At 46.1% G+C, this 14803-nt stretch overlaps 2 protein-coding genes across 2 annotated transcripts in view; both read left to right on the top strand.

The window, feature by feature from the left end:
- Positions 1 to 3302, top strand: part of LOC144691155 (heparan sulfate glucosamine 3-O-sulfotransferase 4-like) — a 7015-nt gene extending 3713 nt beyond the window's left edge. The window contains exon 2 of the mRNA XM_078559220.1: positions 3197 to 3302. Within this exon, the coding sequence (XP_078415346.1) occupies positions 3197 to 3302 (106 nt within the window). The remainder of the gene's footprint in view (positions 1 to 3196) is intronic.
- The window catches only part of LOC144690695 (heparan sulfate glucosamine 3-O-sulfotransferase 4-like), a 215839-nt gene continuing 203966 nt past the window's right edge, over positions 2931 to 14803 (top strand). Inside the window, exon 1 of the mRNA XM_078558440.1 lies at positions 2931 to 4125. Within this exon, the coding sequence (XP_078414566.1) occupies positions 3548 to 4125 (578 nt within the window). The 5' untranslated portion in view covers positions 2931 to 3547. The remainder of the gene's footprint in view (positions 4126 to 14803) is intronic.

The following is a 14803-nucleotide window of genomic DNA, read 5'->3' as shown; positions in this document are numbered from 1 at the left end:
ACTCTTTTTCAGAGCTAAGCCTGAACTAGATCACTGCACAGCTCCAACATGCCAGTCAATACAGTTCAACATTGTTTGTCTTGCTGGTTTCTGCTCTGCAGTTCCTGGATTCTCTTCCTTTCCCTCTCTTTCTTCTTTAGCTCTATATGGACTCGAAACATTAACTTTGTTTCTCTCTTCGCAGATGCTGCCAGACCTGCTGAGTTTTTCCAGCATTTTCTGTTTTTATTTCAGATGGAGATTAATGTAGGTTTCCATTGCTGATTACTTTCAATCCAGTCTCCGACTATGTAGCTGCAGTTTGGAGCCAGGCTGTTACCAACACAATATTTAACTGGATTTATCGCCACAAACTTTACATTTTTAAACACAAATCAAGGATTTCAGCCTCGGCTACTTCAGCTACCCAAATACTTTATATAAGCAAACCTTTGAGAGATTCAGAAAGATTTAATGTGATTTCCAAATTATTGCAGCATTTAAGCCTGTGAATCGCCAATATTTATGCAAAAATCTAAAATAAAGAAACAATGGAACTATTCATCAGTCAATATGCATTTATTAGATCAAGTCCACAAGTCCCTGATTTAAAAGTTTGTGAGATGTTGATGTATCTTGAAGAAACAAGAGGGGCAACTTTCCTGATGCAAGCAAATAAACTAACAGGGATGTAAAACTGCAAAATTCCCAACAACTACAGGGCAGCATGAACAGAGAATAACTACAGGAAAGCAGGAATATTCTCATTAATCTCAGGGAGAAAGATGACAAAAACAAGAACATTCCCCAATAACCTGAGGGAAACTACAGGAAAGCACAAATATTTTCAAAAATATTGGGACCATTTCTGCTTTCCTTCAGTTTTTCTCTCTTATGTTATTGAGAATATTTGTGTCTTCCCGTAGTTTCTCTAAGATTATTGGGAAATATTTTTATTGAGGAAAGGAGGGGAATGGAGAGGGGAGTAGGGGATGGAGAAGGGAGGAGAGGAGATTGAAAGAGAAGGGAGTGGAGGGGAAGGGAGATGTAAGTGGACAAAAAGTGGGAGGAGGGAGGGGAGGGGTAGAGAAAGGGGAAAGAGGAGGGTCAGAAAGTAGGAGGGCGTAGGGTAGGGCAGGATAGAAGGGAAGAGAGGAGAGGGAGGAGGAGAAAATGGAGGGGAGAAGGGAGGGGAGGAAGGGGGTAAATGGCAAAAGGGGAGAGGAGATTGGGGAGGAGAGAAGGGAGTGAGAGGGTGAGGGGAAAGGGGGAGGGGAAGAGAGAGGGTTAAAGGGGAGGGCAAAGTGGGAGGGGAGGGGAGTGCGGAGGAAGGGAGGAAGGGATAGGGAGGGGAGGGGGAGGCATGGGCAGGGGAGAGGAGGTGGGTGGAGGGGGAGGGAGAGAAGGCAGTGGGAAAGGGAAGGGAGAGAGGGGGAAGAGTGGATGATGAGTAGTAGGGTAGGCAGAGATTGATGGACAGATGAAGGGAGAATGAGGTGGAGAGGGGAGGGGGAGAGGGGGGAGATGGAAAGTGGAGGGGGAGGGGGGGAGAGATTCAGGGGGATGGAATAAAAGGTGGGGTGAGAGGGCAGGAGATGGGGGAGGGGCAAAGGGAGGGGGAAAGAGAGCGGGAGAAGGGCGGGGAGTGGGAGAGAGATGAGGGGAGGGAGACAGGAGAAGGGGAGTGCAATGGATAAGAAGGGAGGGGGAGATCATATGGGGAGGCTGGAGGGGAGATCAGAGGGGGAGAGATGTGGGGAGAGAGAGGAGATGGGAGAGGGAAGACTGAGTAGGAGAGGGGAGGGAGAGATGGGAGATGGACCGGGGAGAGGGGGAGGGAAGGGTGAGAGGGAAGAGCGAGATGGGAGGGAGAGAGTGGAGGGGAGTGAGTGGATAGGGGAGTAGAGCAGGGAGAGGGGAGGGGAGGCAGGAATGCAGGGGTAGGGCAGGGTAGGGGTGGGATAGTGAAGAAAGATGGAAGAGGGGAAGGGGAGAGGGGTGAGAAGACGTGAAACCGGAGGGGAGGGAATGTGGAGACAAGAAAGGAGGGAAGGGGGATGATATTGGGAGGGCTGTGGAGGATATTGGGAGGGATGTGGAGGATATTGGGAGGGGTGTGGAGGAGGGGGAGGGGCAGAGGGCAGGGGAGGAGGAGGGGAGAGGGTAAGAGGGAGAGTGGAGGATAGGAGGGGAGGGAAGAAGGGGAGAGGAGATCGAGGAGGAGAAGAGAGGGGGAGAGGGGAGGAGGGGAGAAGAGAGGGGGAGAGGGGAGGAGGGGAGGGGAGAGGGGAGACAGGAGATGGGGAGAGGGGAGGAGGGGTGAGGGGTAGATGGGAGGAGGGGAGATGGGAGGAGGAGACAGGAGGAGGGGGACGGGAGGAGGGGAGGGGAGGAGGGGAGGGGTGGAGGGGAAGGGGAGGGGGAGGAGGGGAGACGGGAGGGGAGAGGGTAAAGAGGGAGAGTAGGAGAGGGGAGGATAGGAGGGGGATGGAAGAAGGGGAGAGGAGATCGAGGGGAGAAGAGGGGGAGACGGGAGGAGGGGAGGGGGAGGAGGGGAGGGGAGGAGGAGGAGGGGAGAGGGGGAGGAGAGAGGGGTGGGGAAAGGAACTAGCGGGGAGGAGAGTGTGGAGGGGAGAGGGAGAGAAGGGAGGAGGGAGGGGGAATATGGGAGGAGGGGAGAGGGGAGGAACGAAGAGGAGATGATAGAGATAATGAGGGAGGGAAGGAGGGGATTGGGTAGGAGGAGAGGGGGAGGGGATCTAGTGGGGAGGATGGACAGGAAAAGGGGATGGGGAGGGGAAAGGGGAGGAGGGTTCTGAGGAGATTGGGTATGGGGAGGCGGGACAGGAAAGCAGGCATCTGAAGAGGAGGGGTCGGGTAGGAGGGGCATGGGGGAGGGGTCTGAGGAGGAGAGGTCTGGGGAGGAGGGGACAGGAGAGGGGAGGACGGGAGAGGACAGGAGAGGGGAGGACGGGAGAGGGGAGGAGGGCTGGTAGTCTGGCAGGCTACACTGCACTTTGCTGGAGACTCGGTGCTGACTGGGAGCTCCAGTCGCCGCTCACCTGCGTTGTCGGTGCTGACGAGATTGTGTTGCTGAGCGGTCATTGATCAGTGAGCTGAAGGAAAGGATTTGCAGAATTTGTTCCAGATGGTTGTTGCTTTTCCAGGGAACGGGAGCTGAATCCGGAGCCTTTCTGATTCTGTGATCTGTAATCAGGATCTCCTGTGTATTAAAGGATTTGTGGTTGCTGTTTGCAGATGGACTCTATTCTCGGCGATGCAACCGGGGCGAGGACAGTCGGATTCAATACTGCGATTTGTAAGAAAAAAATAATATAATCTGGAATAAAAGCCCGAGGCAAAAAGGGGAATCAATATTCGGAATGCAATGGGCATTTGCTTTCGAGAACTGATGCGCTCGGAGTAGAATGTGCCTTGCAGTAAAATAAATCAGAGGTCCTTTCGTTCCATCAGGATTAGATGGGGACAGTTTATTGCAAAGGTTCATGCAACATTTGGAGTGAGAAGATGTCTCTCAACTGTCCTTTGAACAGCATTGCTGTGAGAAATGGCTTTCTGGTCCAGCCCAACAGTCCATCCATATAAAGTATCTCAGCGGCTGCTCTTTGCCTTCACTCTGTCTCTCTCACTCACCTATGTCTGCTACACTTTGATGAGTTGCTACACCTCCATCCAATTTCCCTTGCACGACACCAGCTACCTGTACCAATCCCGGCCCCTGGTGACTGAACAGAAGCAAGACAGAGTTGGCGAGCGCCCGACAACTCCAAGGGATTGGCTCAGCCCGAGTCCCAGGGTGGAGACGGCCAGCTCTGACCGAGTCTCGGGGGAGGTGGCGGGGACAACCAGCGACTGGAGGAACAGCCCGGTCGAGGTCTACACGGTGCAAAGCTGGCTTGAGAAGGAAGCCCAGGAATCCAGCACCACGGACGAGGAACTGAGCCGGAGTAACAGCACCCCGGACTTCGGGCTCCAGCGACTGCCCCAGGCTATCATCATCGGAGTGAAGAAGGGAGGCACCCGGGCACTGCTGGAGGCTATCCGGGTGCATCCGGACGTCAGGGCCGTCGGGGTGGAGCCTCACTTCTTCGATAGGCACTATGAGAAGGGGTTGGAATGGTACAGGTAAGAGGCACCTCCAAGGGCTTACATTATGGAGAGGGGAGAACACCTCAATGAGAAAGAACCGTAGCATTTTGCAGCCCCACCTCCCCAAAATATACGAATGCTCCATCCCATCCAAGGCAAACATCTTGCCATCGGCATCTAATGGGTTAAGATGTTTTGGCTCTGCACAGTTGACTTAATTATGTATCAAATCAAGCCTGAAGCTTAATTTAAATGCACTCATACTGCATCTAATACAAATCCTGGTCGCAGTTTAATACATTAACATTCGCAAATATGCGATGTGTGTTCCGCTCTGCGCCCAGCAAGTACGATGCATTTTATGAGCCATGACTCAGAGCACAATCTGTTACAGAAACATTACACTCGCGTTTAAATGTGGAGTTCTGGGTTGGTTTCGTGCAGTGAGTGGAAAGAGACAGTTCAATCACTTAATGGAAACGCATCCTTTACTTTCAAGGCATTAGTTAATGAAACAGTAACTGCCCATATGGGCGGGAGATGTGTTCAGAGTATTAGATCTGGATTGCCCTGATGCGACGCAGGGCAGCCAGGGATATGTACACTACCCGGCGTTGCTTTTACTCACAGGATACCGCTGCATCCGTCTAATTGGCAGGAGACGTGTTAGGAACATGCTTCTGTTCTTAAGTTATTGAAACCCACTCCAGCACTGTGTTCATTCACTAGATCTCCACAGTCCCAAAAGATTAATGCAGATCGGTGGCACTAGCAAGAGAGATGCGTTAAGAATAACCCGTGCTGAGTGCTGGGATCTAAAAATGCCGTGTATATCGTTAATGTCCCCGTTTTCATCTAAAGTGGGGGACAGTGTAAGCTAAATAGTCACACTGCCCCACCCACCTTTGCCTCATTTTTAACCAGATAAAAAATGGGAGGTGGAAGCAATTTACAACTATCGAATCCTTCGACTCATATGCAGGCTCGCCAGAGGAGATGCGTCTTATTAATGAGAAAGCTCAACATCAGTCTCCTAGTATTTAAACGAAATGGTTGTGAATTTTCAAGTAGGCATTTTCCCCCTTTTTCAAATATATTATCTAAAGAGCCTTTATATGGCAGAAAAAAAGTATTCCGATTTTTCAGTGTGGGAGTGGGGGGAGAGCACCGTATCTTTACCATGAGACCATAAGAAGGGCACAAATTTTCTGTTGTTAATAAAATATATAAGGAAGACCTCATGTGTGGCACGACCAGAGAAGCTGGTATTGTTCTTAGAACCGAGAAGGTTAATGGAAAACAAAAACAGAAATAACACTCAGCAGGTCTGGCAGCATCGACGGAGAAGAGCAAAGTTGACGTTTCGAGTTCTCTTAATGGAAGATTTGATGCAAGTGTCCCAAATTAGGAAGGGTTTTAATATAGATAGGGAGAAACTTGTTTTCAGTGGCAGGAGGACCAGTAACCAACGTTCACAGATTTAAGATAATTGGCAAAAGAATCTGTTGGGATATGTGAAAAATTTCTGAAGGCAGCAAATGATAATGATCTGGAATGCTGTGCTAGAAAGGGTGGAAGCAGACCCACAGCTGGAATACTGTGCTAGAAAGGGTGGAAGCAGACCCACAGCTGGAATGCTGTGCTAGAAAGGGTGGAACAGACCCACAGCTGGAATGCTTTGCTAGAAAGGGTGGAAGCAGACCCACAGTAACTTTCGAAAGGGAATTGAATAAATACTAAAAGACAAGATTTGCAGGGTTATGCGGAAAAGGCAGGGCAATGAGACTAATTGACAGCTCTTTCAAAGAGCTGCACGGGCACAGCAGGTCTCCTTCTACACTGCATGGTTCTATGCCCACACCTTTAAATTCTGTCTCCACTCCTTTCAGCTTGTTCTACCCTACACAATACTGTCTGCACCCTGACAATTGAGCAAGTGATATATATGTTCCTAGGCTTCTGTCCTAATGCAGGACCAGTCCTCGCAAACCCTGCAAGTGCAGGAGTGAAGTTATACCCACCCTCCACTTGAAGACAGCATTGTGCTCCCAGATTATTCCCTGTGTCCCTCCAAACCCATAATCATTCCTCATCCCTGGGATCAATCTCAAAGTCAGTGCCTCAACCTGGGCTTAATTTATTTTATTTTTTCAGGTGATGTGGGCATCGCTGGCAAGGCCAGCATTTGTTGCCCATCCCTAATTGGCCTTGAACTGAGTTGCTTGCTAGGCCATTTCACAGGGCAGTTAAGAGTCAACCACATTGCTGTGAGTCTGGAGTCACATGTAGGCCAGACCAGTAAGGACAGCAGATTCCTTTCCTAAAGGGCATTAGTGATCAGATGGGTTTTTCAACAATCATTCATTACTGAGACTAGCTTTCAATTCCAGATTGTATTGAATTTAAATTTCACCAGCTGCAAGGTGGGATTTGAACCCATGTCTCCAGAGCATAAGCCTGAGCCTCTGGATTACTAGTCCAGCGACATCATCATTACACTACCATCTCCCCAAAACTGTGTTGGCTCCAGTTGTCTGTGGCCCAACACATGCCTGACTGGAAAAGAGACAGATAAACAGTGGGAGAGGCAGAGAGAGGGAGAGAATGTTAGAGACAGAAAAATAATGAAATCGGCATGCAGATAGACAGTAAGAGAGAAGGGAGGGAGCTCTGACAGAGGATGGAGAGAGAGGGGGGAGAGAGAGAGATAGGGACAGAGATTCTTATCCTTGTTTTCAAATTGTCCTATTGCTTTACCCCTCCATATCACCATAACCTCCTTCAGCCCGACAACCATCCAAGATCCATGCATTCCTTCAGCTCTGGCTTCTTGTTCAACCCCTATATCCTTCACCCCATCGTTGGAGTTCGTGCCTTCACCTTCAAGATTGAAGTTTTGAACCATCCCCCCATAAATCTCCCTGATTCCCTCTCCTACTTTAGGATGTTGTTTAAAACCTACTTCTTTGATCAAGCTTTTGATCACTTTTCCTAACCTTTCCTTATGTGGTTCAGTGTCAGGTTTTGTCTGACAAGCATCTTAGGATATTTTACTGCATTATTGGTGCTATATAAATGCAGTTGAGATTGTTCCAATTGATGGGTTACTCTTTCCAGACCTTTTGATTGGCTGGCTTTCTCCTTCCTGAGCCTCTGAGTGGCTGGCTTTCTCTTTCCTTGACCCTCTTGAGTAGTTGGCTTACCCCTTCCTGACCCTTTGAGTGGCCAGCATTTTCCTTCTTAGACCGTGATTCCATTCAAATGGTCCAGAAAACAGAACACATCTATCACCATCAGGCACTAATCTCCCAACTTCTGGATTGGTGTGGATCACTATGAACAGAGAGAAGATTCTGATAATTTATTGACTGTGAAGTGCTTTGGGACATTTCAAGAGCATGAATTTTTTCATAAATGTTTTGTTTGTTATTGGGAAGTCCACAGCAAACAGTAACAAGAAAAGTATCACAGGCTTTAGACACAAAAAAATGCAACTTGTTGTCATGGTGACTTGGGCCTAGCTGCCAGGTCATTGCAAGCTATGGTTAAAGGAAAGCATTATCACTGAGGAATCACAAAAATGGAACTTTCGAGAAATAACTCATCCCTTATTCTGTCTGTCACGCTTCAATAAACCACATGTTTATTGTGGTTGATTGCCGTAAGGGTAGATTTTGCATGGATGGGGCGAAATGAAAATATCTACTCTCGACTGGCACAACAAGGTAGCTGAGGAAAGCTGGAAAGGCACATCATGAGTGACATGCTGCTTAGTCTCTCTCTTCCAAGTTTATATTTAATTATTTGCTTGATTAACTCAATTGGGAGAAACAGTGTAAAGAGGGATTACTTAAGCAAATTCTGCAAGTATCAAAAGAAAAAGAGGGGTGATTCTCTTTTAACCGAAAAACATAAGCAAAGAATCCAAGTTCTAAAGGTGAAGACCAAGGCCCGATGTTTAAACACCTGTATTAAATCTCCTTAGCTTTCCTTGATCAAGTGGAAATAGTTACAGTATCTCAAATCTCTTCAGTATCTCTGCATAACTATAATTTCCCATCCCTGGTATCATCCTGGTCAATCTATGCTGTACACTTTCTATGGCTTTACATGGTAGTCAGGTAGCCATAGAGCAGTGAACGTCGGCTAAGTCTCAGTTGAAGAGCACATTTGAGGCACTGTTGCATGCTAAAAATATAAAGCTGGCTAAATGTGGTTGGTTACAACATATCACAGGAGCCACAGGTTGTTCAGGAAATATTGCATTCTCTACTAACCTCCTTTCCTGTCTTTCTCTTTTTCATTTTCCTCACTCTCTTCACAGTCAGCATTGGATGTGGCATTTAAATGTCTTATTTTCTCCTGCAGCTATGGGCATGGAACTATCCCAGAAACCACAAAGGTGACAAAAGCCCTGTATTAATGCTCCATGGTTTAAGAAGAGAAATGTCTCTATCATTATGAATGCTGGGATAGCTACACTGTCTTTGTGAGAGAATGTGGAGAATTATCAGCCTGCTCCACACAGCAAAGACTAGGATCCACAGAAGAATTGACTGACTCAGTGATCCCAAGCTTTGGTTTTCAAAACTAGATTGCCGGTGGCATGGATGGAAGTTTGAGGGAGGGAAAGAATGCCACAGCTTTGAGGACCAACAAAAGAATGAGTTAAGAATGAAAGTTTGCTGGACATGGTATTTGAAGCTGAGATGGAACAAGAGAGATGCATGCATCTCCGGAGAGAGAAACAGAGTTAACATTTTAGGTTTGTTATGTTGACTGTTTCTCTCTCCACAGATGCTGCCAGACTTGATGAGTGTTTCCAGCATTTTCTGTCTCTATTTCAGATATCCAGAGTCCAGAGTCTTTTGCTTATGTGTAAGTTCCAGAGGAGAACTGACCACATAATTATTGATGAACAAAAGAGAGACAAAGAAAGGTTATGGAGAATGTCGTGTTGCAATAGAAACTAAAATTGCTTGAAATGCTCAGCAGGTCAGGCAGCATCTATAGAGAGAAACAAAGTTAACACTTCAGCTCAATGACTTTTCATCAGAACCCTGTTCTCTCCATAGGTGCTGCCTGACTTGCTGAGCATTTCCAGCAGTTTTTGTTTTTATTTCAGATTTCCAGCATCCAGTATTTTGCTTTTGTATTGATTTCATGTTGCAAGTTGGGCATGGGAGACAATGGCCTATCAGGTGACAAGCTGCTCTTCTATTTTTGTTTTAATACCATGCTCCTGTTCCTACAGTGTTTTATTGAATTCAACCCAAAATGTGCAGAACTTTGAGGGATCACCTTACATTCACTTAACTAAAGGTGGCATTCATGCATTGCAGAACTTGCTGCCTCTATGCGCTTCTTATTATGTGCTTAGCTCCCCATACTCAATAGTCACATAGTAATCCAGCAGCTGTTAGTCATTTGCATTCAGGTGATCAGACGACAGTGAATCACTTCTAATGTACATATACTAATGAGGTAAATTCACTCAACCCAACGGGCCACAAGCAAAGGGGCTGCAGATTGGCGATAGAGTTAGATTAATTTTTGACCCAGGTCCCTTTTGAGCCCAGCTCCACAATAGGTATTTGACATTGGTGATTTTACTGTTACAGATTTTTATGCCAAATATTTCTTAGGTTATTATCAAGACATGAAAACTGGTTCTTTGGCATGTAGACTTCTCACATCTCTCACTCTTCTGCATATCATTAAAAATTATATTGACTGTATTTACTGAAGTTAATCCATCTCCCTCACACTGTCACTCAGTAAACTCCACTCCATCTCAAGCGCCTTGTGTGAATGACTGTAACACTTCAGATATTTAATAAGCACTCTCATACTGCCTTGCTTGGTAACTCACTGCGTCATTGGAAGAACTTCCTGTTTGCTGTTATTTGGTTTATTAGGCACACTTGGACCTGGGAATTGTGAATATTTTTTGTACTTTCATAAAAATATAGCTTTAATGTGAGACATTTGAATTATGTAATAAAATGAGTTTGCTCTCTGCACAAGCCTTGTGAAGGTTTGAGGGTCCCACTGAAGAGTCAAATTACTGGTGAATGATGCTGCGTCCCTTCTGAGTTGCTGTTTCCCTGGTGCAGTAATTTGCCATAATGTATGGATGCACTTTAGCATCCTTGTTGATTGACCGTCTCCAACTGTCAATAGTGAGTTCGTTGAACATTGGCCTTTTAGCTCAAGCCAAACCCAGTGTAAACGGATGAAAGTCTTCCGTCTGCTTGCAGTGAGGGCCTACAGTCAGATGATTTTGTATTAGGTTCACCCAGTTCTGAATTTTTTTTCGATCATGGAATGTGGATGTCATTGGCTAGGCCAGCATTTATTGCTCATTCCTAATTGCCCTTGAGAAGGTGCTGTCAACTGGCACTAAACTGTCATGGTCAATCAAGAGAAACTGCAAGGTGGCTGGTGTGAAAAATGGGGGAATGCGACACTTCATGCGGCCATTGTCTAATTTTGGTCAGCACCTCCTGCTGGTGAGGAGAAAATAACACAAGTGTGACACAACCAATCGACCACAACCTTAAACTGTATCTGCAGTGGCCTCAGATCTAATGTGGATCATTCTCCTCCTCCCTGCCTCATCATTCAATGCAAGATTCAAAGAAAAATATAACACATGCAGCAGAGATAGATTATGGTGTGAAACTGAAACCTCACTTAGCATAACACTCAAAGCCTGATTAAACATTCATCTAATGCCAGATAACACCAACTGGCACAGCCAAAGCTTTTGGCACCTTGAAGACTTCAACCTGTTCTAATTTAAGTTAGTTAAGCAGCAGGCCTGGGAATGTGTTTAACCTGTGGCAGCCCAGAATGGAAAGGGTTTCTAACTAGAACTCATTAAGGTGAAGAATGTCAGTGCTGAGGAATAGAACTCTTCCTGTTTCAGGTACTCAGAATCGGCATCAAAGGATAGGTACAGAACAGGTTAGTTGTAGAATAAAACTCCCTCTACACTGTGCCATCAAACACTCTCAATTCAGGTACAGCACGTGTTAGATAAATGGTAAAACTCCATCTACACTGTCCAGTCAAACACTCCCAGGGGAGGCACAGCGTAGGTTAGATACAGAGTAAATCTCCCTCTGCACTGTCCCATCAAACACTCAAAAATAAGTAATTAACTAAACAATCAATAAAGAAATATGGTTAGAAAGACATGGCAGGGCAGGCGGCATGCCTAAACTGTAGCGAAGGGGAGCTTCAGGCGAGCACTGCAATCCCAGACATCTACATTTGCAATAGGTGACTAGAGGTCGAGTAACTTCAGCTCAGATTTGTTGAGCTTGCATCTGAGCTGCAGGCATTGTGGGGCATCAGGAAGGGGGAGAGTTACCTGGGCACGTTGTTCCAGGAGGCAGTCACACACCTTAGGTTAAGTAGAAGTTTAGAATTAGTCAATGATAAGGGACAGGAGGATGTGACTGCAAGCCAGGCTGGTTGTTACTCCCAAATGTTAAATCCTTGTTCAAGAAAGGCTGTAAGGATAAACCCAGTAATTACAGGATAGTCAGTTTAGCCTCAGTGGTGAGAAAGCTTTTAGAAAAGATACTTTGGAAAAAAAGTAACAGTCACTTGGACAAATGTGGATTAATTAAGGAAAGTTGGCATAAATTTGTTAAGGGCAAATTGTATTTAACTTGCTTGAGTTTTTTTGATGAGGAAACAGAGAGTGTCAATGATAGTAATGTGGCTGATGAGGCGTACTTGGATTTCCAAAAGGCATCTGACGAAGTGCCACATAATAGGCTTGGCAGCAAAGTTAGAGCCTATGGAATAAAAGGGACAGTAGCAGTGTGGATATAAAATTGGCTGAGTGACAAGAAACAGAGTAGTGGTGAATGGTTTTTTTAACTTGAAGAATGTATACTGTGGAGTTGCTCAGGGGTCAGTGTTAAGAGCACTGATTTTATTGACATAACTTAATGACCTAGACTTGGGTGTATATGGCACAATTTCAAAATTTGTGGATGAGACAAAACTTGGAAGTACCTGAATTGGGGACTGAGGAGGACCCTGATAAACTTCAAGAGGACAGGGACAGGCTGGTGGAATAAGCAGAAAAGTGACGGATGAAATTTAATGCAGAGAAGTGTGAAGTGATTCATTTTGGTAGGAAGAATGAGGAAAGACAATTTAAAAGGGTACAATTCTAAAGGGGTGCAGGAGCAGAGGGACCTGGGGGTATATGTGCTCAAATCATTGAAGACTGCAGGGCAGGTTGTGAAGGTGGTTAATAAAGCACATGGGATCCTGGGCATTATAAGCAGGGGCATAAAGTACAAAAGCAAGAAAGTTATGATTGAATGGTTTGGCCACTGGTTTGGCTGCAGCTGGAGTATTGTGTCCACTTCTGGGCACCACACTTTAGAAGACTATGAAGGCATTAGAGGGGGTGCAGAAAAGATTCACAAGAATGGTTTCAGAGATGTGGAGTGTCAATTAGGTGGATAGATTGGAGAAGCTGGGGCTGTCCTTGGAGAGAGAAGATTAAGAGGAGATTTGATAGAGATGTTCAAAATCATGAGGGGTCTAGCATTCACAATAAGCTAGATGAATTAACAGCACAGATAGAAACTAATATATTTGGTCCAACACTTGACCCTATCGTCCTTCCAAACTATTTCCTATCTCCCAGTACTTGCGCCTCAGCTGTTTACAATCTATATTAATGGACGGAACATGGATGGACTCCTCCATCCTTCGCTCCAGTCTGGTTATGGCCTCTAACAACCTGTGAGGATGTTACTTTGCCCCTGAATGGCTGCCTAGCATTGGTTGATGGAATCCCTCTGTGAGGTAACAGAATGCCTATCAATATGGGATTTCATTACATGACTGTGCAATGTCTTAGGCTTCATAGCAAGGATTGGCCTTTGTGAGATGGACACTGTCGAGGACTGTAATGGTATGAAAGCAATGCTCCGGCACATCTCCTGAGCGCTCATCAGTATCTGTGAAGGGACTGAGTTATCATTGGCTGCTGTGTCAAAACTGTCTGGGCTACATCTCTCCCAGATGTCAAAGCAATGCAGGATGTAAACTTGGCAGGCATCCGAAGAATGCGGGGTCATGAGTAATTGACAATAATCACACAATGGTCCTGCTGAACCATTCTGTGAATACAATGATAACATAACTTGTAACTTTGGGTGCATGTCGTCGTGTTACAGATCACTGCGTCCTGATGTCCGATGGCGTCTTGGGGCTCAGTATCAAGATACGGCCTCTGTACTAATCATGCATGAGAGCTGGCGCTTGGAGTGATGGTACTGTCCAGATGTAGCTCTGTCTTCCGACGGTCAAGCGATAACCGTTAACAGATGTTTTACCTCTTAGAGCCTCCTTGCTAAGCTCCTGTCACAATTGTATGAGTGCATCTATGTGTGTAGTAGCATTTCTGCCTCTAGAAGGCTGCCATGGTCACTGACTTTTGTGCAGCATGGTTAAAAGGGCTGAACTATATGTAGTTGCTTAAGGATGTGTGCTAGTGGAGTGCTTATCCCATTACACAGCGGCCACATGCTCCCCAGGCGCCTTCCAAGGACGCCCCCATCGTTAGGGTTCAAGGTGACTTATGCTTCCTCCATTGTCATTTTCAGATTAATGTCTTTTCATGAGATGTTGAAGATGACAATAAAGGTCTCATTGTCTCCCCTGCATCGAAGTGTGAGGAGAACTGCGCTCATAGGAGCTTGTCTTCACCTTATTCTTCCTGTAATTTTGTAGTTATGAGGTTGTTATGAATTCTTGCCCTCTGCAAATTCATCACTTTCAATGTCCTCCTCATCTGAGGAGATGTGTAGCTCCCCCATGTCTTCCTCTGGCAATGCATCCCCCCTTTGCAGCATTAGGTTGTCCAGGGTGCAGCAAACAACGATGACTCAAGTCAATGATGACTGCGAGTGACTCAAGGCGTAAGAGTTGTGAGAGTTGCCTGGGTGCCTAGCACAAACATGCATGATCTGCTTTCTGTGATCACAGTTAAGCTGGATGCTGAGAGAGTGAAATCCTTTCCTATTAATGAACCTCAGAGGCTGCTGCCAGGGAACTCTCAAGGCCACATGTGTGGAGTCGATGGCACCCTGAACTTGCAGGAAGCCTGAAATCACTGCGAATCCCACAGCTCTGGCAGCCTCTGGCTTGCTTCATCCATGCAGAACTGCATGTAATGGTGAGCTTTATTCAAAAGGGATCAGTCACCTCCGTTATGCATTTATGTGTCTTCAATTGTGAGATTCTACAGAGGTCCCCAGTGGAGTCCTGTAAGATACCACTGGCAAAATAGTTGTGTGGTGGCAACCTTAAGTGCAACTGGCATTGGATGCCCTCCCTCGCGTGGCATGAGTTCCTCATGGAGAATGGCAAATATGAGCTACCACATCCCTAAACAAGTGAAGATGTCTGCAGCACGGTCTTTTGCTCATTTCCATGTATGAGCAGCCTCTTCTGTAGATCCCTGGTCGCGCCAAACGTCTTTGTGGATTTGGTTCCCTCCTAATCAGTATCTGGGTCTCTGGGTCCTCCTCGCTGCTTCTTGTTCCTCAGGGTGATGGTCTTCCCTGAGCTGTGCCAAATAGCGACTTGCCCTTCTTCTCTTCATTCGCATCAAAACTATCAAAAAGGCAGCATCCTGCATTCTCAACTCCTCCTTGTTTCTGTGAACTGATAC

Source organism: Cetorhinus maximus, chromosome 15 (assembly GCF_964194155.1).
Source record: "Cetorhinus maximus chromosome 15, sCetMax3.hap1.1, whole genome shotgun sequence".
Lineage (NCBI taxonomy): Eukaryota > Metazoa > Chordata > Chondrichthyes > Lamniformes > Cetorhinidae > Cetorhinus > Cetorhinus maximus.
This window is presented reverse-complemented; position numbering and strand designations above follow the sequence as displayed.